This window comes from Arachis ipaensis, chromosome B01, assembly GCF_000816755.2.
Source record: "Arachis ipaensis cultivar K30076 chromosome B01, Araip1.1, whole genome shotgun sequence".
In the NCBI taxonomy this organism is placed as follows: Eukaryota; Viridiplantae; Streptophyta; class Magnoliopsida; order Fabales; family Fabaceae; genus Arachis; species Arachis ipaensis.
In genome coordinates, this window is record NC_029785.2 from 129,770,685 (window position 1) to 129,778,218 (window position 7,534).

The 7,534-nt window shown below is 35.4% G+C and overlaps 1 protein-coding gene across 1 annotated transcript; it reads right to left on the bottom strand.

Moving 5' to 3' along the window:
• LOC107620023 (pentatricopeptide repeat-containing protein At4g15720) lies at positions 492–2,870 on the bottom strand. Its single transcript, XM_016322251.2, has one exon. The coding sequence runs from the start codon at positions 2,758–2,760 to the stop codon at positions 940–942; it is 1,821 nt and encodes a 606-aa protein (XP_016177737.1). The 5' UTR covers positions 2,761–2,870; the 3' UTR covers positions 492–939.

Sequence of the window (7,534 nt, forward strand, 5' to 3'; positions counted from 1 at the left end):
AAACCCAAAAGAAAATTTTATGATAAGCTTTGTATTACATCCATATTAATGTAAGGTAATTTTTTCACCATGAATTTTTTTTTTCTTCCATATTAAATTGAAGGATTAGTATCAAGATGAATAGGATACAAGTAACAAAAAAATCCTTTAAATAAAATTAATTAACATGTGAAATATTATGAATACATGTAATATTAAAATACTTTATATTCAAACATAATTTACTTTTAGATGAAATGAGACTTATATCTCACTTAATGGTAGGTTATGAACAAATTGTCGTCCTGTAATTTGTTTCCTACACATTATGGGTGCTCTTGCTTCCTTTATTTATTTATTTACTTGTTTTCTTTTTGGAAACATCCATTTTCATATATTTTATATAAATAATATTAAAAAATTAACTTTTTCAGCTAACATCAGTCAATTTTTTTTAAAATTATGTCATTTATCTCAAATTTTAGACCATAAATTATAAACTTTTAACTTTAGATTTTAAATTATAAACCTAAACACTAGACTAATGTTGGCTAATTCCTTTTACTTTCTCTTTTTATGCAGATACAGGACATAAATTTTGCAATGGAGGCTTCTAGTAAATGTCAAGAGAGCCTTCCACATGATCATGGAATAGGTGAGTTATAGGGATTGTATAAATTCTTTAAGGTAGGTTGTTGCTTTCAGCTTTGAAGATATAGATGAACTTGTACAGCTGGTTCAGACTGCAATTAACGCCATAAATTCTGCTGGTCTTGCTCGTGCTAGAGATTAACCTGGAGAAGGAAGTGGCTGCATAAGTATAACTATACTGATAACTGTTATCTTAAGGGTACATAACTAGTATTTTAATCAAGAACAAATTGCAATATTATTCTTGATAAATGCATTTTGCTTTCCTTGGCTGCAATATTGCAATGCCCAATAGCCTAAAATGAATAGTTACCAAAAATCTCCACATGTACACAAACCATTTTTGAAATGATGAAATCTATTCACATCTCTCACAACAAAATCTCTCTCTACAATATCACTAATCATCTTGAAGCTCTCATGACAATCCCTGCACATTCTCAAGTTCTTCATTACTCTGATTGTGACTCCTTTAGGCATATTTATTAATCCAAACGCCAATGCAAGTTTCTCACTGTGCAAACTAACAATTTCCTCTTTGGCTTCCTCTTCTATATCAACAAACACCAAACCTGTAGTTCCTCCTACATATCCCCTTTCCTTCATTCTATGTTTCAATTCCTTTAGCAAGCTCAGAATCTCATTCGCTTGAGAGTACTTTGAGACGTCCCCAGCATGGAACACATAAGTTGAGTTCTTTATCTCAATCCAACTGCTACCAGGTTCCTTGCAAATTCCAGTACGTTTCATTTCGGATCTTAACTGATGAGCATTTTCCCAGTCCCCTGCCAATGCATATGCATTGGACAATGTTACATATGCACCTGCTACTTGTTGATTGGACTCTATTAGCCGCCTGCTGGCTTCGAAGGCGATGTCTACTCTACCATGAAGCCTACTCGCTGAAAGAAGTGTTCCCCACAACATGGAGTACCCATCCCGCTCTAAATGAACTGATTTTGCTAACTGGTAGGCTTCCTCAACACGACCTACTCGACCTAGCATATCTGCAATGCATGTATAATGCTTTGTATCAGGCACCACCCTGTATTTCCCATTCATAGAGTTGAAGAGCTCAAGTCCTTTGTCTATTAGACCTGAATGGCTGCAAGCATGTAAGACCCCAACAAAAGTGACATCATTGGGTTTTATTCTTCTGTCAATCATTTCCTGAAAAAGTTGTAGAGACAAAGTTCCAAGTCCATATTTTGCAGCACCAACAATCATTGAAGTATAGGGAATTACAGAAGGATTTGGGATTCTCCTGAAGACTTTATCAGAATAGTGAACACAACCACATTTGGCATACATGTCCACAAGTGCTGTAGCAACTACATCATTTGCGTCGTGGCAAAGACGGATGACTATTCCATGAGTGACCTTCCCAGAACCTAGGCTGCCCAAGCTTGCACAAGCACTGATCACACTGCACAACATGAAATGGTTTGGTTTCTCCATCCTCAAGTGAGTGAACTCCCTAAACAATTGGAGGGCATGATGGCCTTGTGCATTTTGAGCATAAGTGGTGATCATGGAGGTCCAAGAAACCACATTCCTTACACACATGGAATCAAAAACCATCCTAGCTTCATCAACATGATTGCATTTCCCATACATGTCAATGAGGGAAGAACACACAACAAGATTGGACCCAAAGCCCATAACCTCAACACGTCCATGAATTCTTCTTCCCCGGTCAAGGCTGGCAAGGATAGAACATGCATTGATGAGAGTGGCAAATGTGAATTCATTTGGAAGAACCAGTGTCCCTTGCATCTGATGGAAGAGCCAAAGCGCGGTATTGGGTCGACCACAGGTGACATAACCAGCCATAAGGGAAGTCCAAGACACAACATTACGCTGAGGCATTTCGTCGAATAGTTTATGTGCATGGTTAATTTTGAGGAACCTGAGATAACAGTTGATAAGGTGGTTAGTGGTAAAAGTGTCATTTGATAACCCACTTTTGACAACGTTGGAATGGGTGGTGGTTGCAGAGATTAAATTCTTGCAAGTTTGGAGCTGTTCAATGAAGTAGGCTTTGGCATTGGAATCGTAATGGAAGAATGAGTTGTGTTGGCGCGAAACAGTGTGCGTTATTACCAAATTGCACTTCAACGACTGCCTCATCTGTGTTCTATATTGTCCTTAGCTATAGGCTAAACTCTAAATTTAAGGCGAGGACATTCTGGTAATTGCGCAAACTATCTACTATTGCTCTCAATGGCATTGTGAACCGACGATGATGGTTGGTTGAGTTTATATATCATTGCATTGAAATTTGCAAACAAAACAGAACTTTGGGACCGAATGTTCTAGAAGTTGTGCATGTTTCCGACTATAGGAAATGTTTTCTATATGATTTTTTTTTTCTTTTCATTGTCTTTTATAAAGAATGAAAAAAATATAACAAAAAAATATGTGTTTGTTTGACGGTGGAAACTCACGTGACTGTAGGTGAAGTTGCTTCTGGATGGTTGACATGTGTTACTATATGATTTAAAAAAAATCAATTTATTTTATACAAATAGTTTATTTAAAAAAACCAGTTTAAGTAGATCAAATAACTACCTTTAAAATAATTTTAATTTTTTCTACGTGTTATTCCTAAATTCCTAACAGATGAATTTGGTATGTTCTTCTTCTTCATTTTTATTGACCAATTTTTCTTTAAATTTATCGGAAACTTTTATTTATTTAATTTTCATCAAATATATGTATACAAATTGTTTGAAAAAATAACATTTAATATTCTGAAAAAGAAACAAAATTCACATTTTTTTATAGGAATGGCATAAATGGTATCATCTGTCCTTTTTGTTGTGTCTCTACTTTCTATCTTCTTGATGAGCTTTGTTTTGTTTCTCATAACTTACATTTTCATTAAACTGTAAAAATATTTTAATATGTTGCTTTTAAATTAAGCTGTAAATAAATTTTAAATTAAGCTTTAAAAATATGTTGCTTTTAAATTAAGCTGTAAATAAATTTTAAATTAAGCTTTAAAAATATGTTGAATTACAAATTTACCATTAAATTAAATTTTATGCAATCAATTAACTTTTATTTTACTAATAAATTATTTTCATGTAAATTATTGTTAATTTTTAATATTATTCTATAAATAAATTATTTTTTTAAGATAATAAGACGATAATTTACTTGTCTAGAAATTATGATTTCATTGTCATGCACGTTTTTGTGTTTTTACTTACCAACTAGAATTTATTTTTAATGAAATTAGAATTTATTTTTAATAAAACAAAAGTATCTAATCAAAATATTAATTTGGTCTTCTTAAATAATTGAACATAATATTATTAATTTTGTCTACAACAAAAATTTTTAATAAAATTTTTTAAAATAAAATCAACCCAAAAATAGAGAAAAAAAAAAAGAACAACTAATGAAAATATTTATTTTGGCATTGCCATCAAGAATAAGATAGCCATAGAAAAAATCCAACCAAATAAAAAGGATCTAACTCATACAATTAAACTACCATCATATCATCACAATAAACTATAACATCATCAACTAAAGAGACATGCAACAAATATGGAAGAGAGCCAATCAGTTATAGCTCAAATGGCATAGTCTCCCCATACTCAATTAAGAGGTTGCGGGTTCGAGTCTCCTATCTTTGGTAAAAAAAAAAACAAATATAGAAGAGATCATGCCAAAATTTTAACTATGCTCATGTTATCAAACAGTCTACATTATACCATAATTATATTTTTGTCTTCTACCACATGAAATTGCGATGAATTATGTTGGCATTTATAATATCTTTCTTAGACTTGTAAAGAATCTCTATTTTCATTTTTTCTTTCTTCATATTAACCAACTATGTTAAACACGATTCCCACAAAATCATTAACACAAAATTTCAAAACTAATATTTTCTACGTATTCCAAATACATTTGAAATAATAAATTTGATTAAGAAATATAAATAAGAAGAACATACCTAAGGCCCCAGGTAGCGATGGGTACAATATGAATTTCATCAAAAAATGCTGGGACAAAGTTGGTCAGGAGTTCACTGCAGCGGTGATGGAGTTTTTCCAAAGGGCTAAGCTACCAGCTGAGATGAATATAACATGGGTGACGTTGGCACCAAAATTTGTGGGTGCTAAGGAGATCAAGGACTTCAGGCCAATTAGTATGGTCGGCTGTGTGTATAAGGTGATTTTCAAGATTATGGTTAGGAGGATGAGATCAGTTATGCCCGGTTTGGTAGGCGAGACACAGACTGCATTTGTGAAAGGTAGGGAGATTCATGATGGTGCCCTCATTGCCTGTGAGACGGTCCATTGGCTCAAGGCACGGAGGAAGGAAGCGGTGATCATTAAGCTAGACTTTCAAAAGGCTTATGATAGAGTCAGATGGAGTTTTGTGGACATTGTATTACAGAAAATGGGGTTTGGCCAAGGGTGGAGGAATTGGGTGAAGGAGTGTGTCAGTACGGCCACTATGTCAGTCCTGGTGAATGGGTCACCATCCAAGCCATTTAATATGGAAAGGGCCTCAGACAAGGAGATCCTCTTTCTCCCCTGCTGTTTGTTCTTGTGGTGGATGTGTTGCATCGGATGTTGGGGGAAGCTGTCAGAAATGGACGCATTGATCTATTACTGGTTGGTGGGGAGCATATCGCCCTGTCGCATCTCCAGTTTGCAGATGACATGGTCTTGTTCTGTCCCCCGAAAACAGAGACGATTGTGAATTATAAGAGGCTCTTGCGGTGTTTTGAGCTGATGTCGGGATTGAGCATTAATTTTGACAAGTCGAATCTGATCGCGGTGAATTGTGAACAGGATTGGGTAGATCAGGCGTGTGACCTACTGGGATGCAAGCAAGCGGTGTTACCAGTGAGGTACCTTGGGATCTCGTTAGGTGCGAATCCGCGGCTGGTGAAGACTTGGAAGCCAATCATAGATAAGGTGGAAGAGAGACTTAGCCTATGGAAAGCGAAGGTTCTGAACAAAGCAGGCAAGCTTATCCTCATTAAATCGGTATTGAATAGCCTACCAATATATTACCTAAGTTTGTATAAGATGCCAAAGGCAGTTGCAGATAAGCTGATTGCATTGCAAAGGAGATTTATGTGGTGTATAAGATGTGCTTAGGAACACAGCGCTCTTGTTTAAGTGGTGGTAGCGGTTTTCAACAGAGGATTGCCCCTTGTGGAAGAAGATTGTGTGTTCATGTAACAACTTGAACCCTGATGTAATTCTTGTAAATCAGAAGCTACCGGTTAAGGGAGGACCCTGGAAAGATATTTGTCAGTTGAATATAATGAACCAAAGGATAAGAAAAAAGATGGTTGCTGGGCTGGCACGAGTACCCTGTTTTGGGAGGATAATTGGCTACAAGGTGGGCCTCTAAAAGCGTCATTTCCAAGACTATTCTCTGTTTCGAACCAACAAGAAACTCTAATAGGGGATTGTGGCTTTTGGGATGGCTTCGAGTGGATTTTGAATTTCCAGTGGAGGAGAGAGTTATTCCAATGAGAGCTTGAACTCGTTCATCAGCTTCATGAGAGGCTAAGGTCGGTCAAGTTGTCAACTGGCAGAGAGGATAAGGTGGTTTGGAAGTTTGAGAGTAAAGGTATTTTTTCTACGAACTCCTTTATGCAGGTACTACAATCGGAGACTCTGTCAGATGAGATCACGAGTTACAGTTTCACAAGTGCCCTATAGAGAGGAGTGGTACCTCCGAGGATTGAGCTATTTGGCTGGTTTGTGCTGATTGGTAGATTAAATACCAAAGACAGATTGAGCAGATTAGGCGTGATCCCTCACAGTGATATTATCTGTGTACTATGTCAGAAGGAGGTAGAATCTGTTGAGCATTTATTTCTTCTTTGTGACATAACATGGCAGGTGTGGTGTAGCTGGTTGAAATCCGTTGGTCATGATTGGGTTATCCCCGGAACCATAAGAGCACTGTTTGAAAATTGGATTGGCATGCACAGGCAAAAACAAGAGCAGAAGGTGTGGCTGACTGGTTTCTTTGCAGTGATTTGGAACATCTGGTTGGAGCGGAATGATAGGATTTTCAAAGGAAAGGAAGCAGGTGTTGAGACCATACAAAGGAGGACAACGCTGAGCTTTACAGATTGGACCAGTAGTAATCTGCATGGTTGTTGATGAACAATGTGGGAGATGGCAGGGTCTTTTGGTTTTCTTTTTCTTGTAGTACTTTGTTTGGTTATTTGCTCCACTTTTCTGTGTTGAGCTTTCTATGTTTCAAAAAAAAAAAACATACCTAATTGAAAGTTTGATATTAGTTCTGAAAAAGGGATTGAAAGAGAACGAACGTGTGAAAACGAAGAAGAAATGAATAAAAGTAACCGTTTGATCCAATTCAAATCGATTTTTTTAAATAAACTATTTATATAAAATAAACCGACTTTTTTTAAACCATATAATAACACATGTCAACCATCTAGAAGCAACTTCACCTGCAGTCGAGTGAGTTTCTACCTTGTTTGACATACGAGAGACAGAGTTTAATTTTAAATTTTTAATACAATAATGGTGCACGTCGTTTTATATAATGGATTAATTACAATTTTCACCTTTTCAATTGTCATTATGCTATGCGTTTAAATCGTCCTATTTAATTCTCTAACGTTTCAAAATTGACTCAATATTATTCTGCCGTTAAGAATCTATTAACATAATTGACGGCGAGACAAAATTGAGACGATTTTTGAAACATTAGGGACTTAAATAGGACAAAAACATTGGAGACAAAAACGATACATAGAAATAAATTTTAATTTTATCCTTCAATAATATCAATTTTTTACTGTACATAGTTATTTAATTATTTTTTAATCACATTTAAGTAAATTACACTTAATCACATTAATTTTATTCTAAATAAATTTATTTTT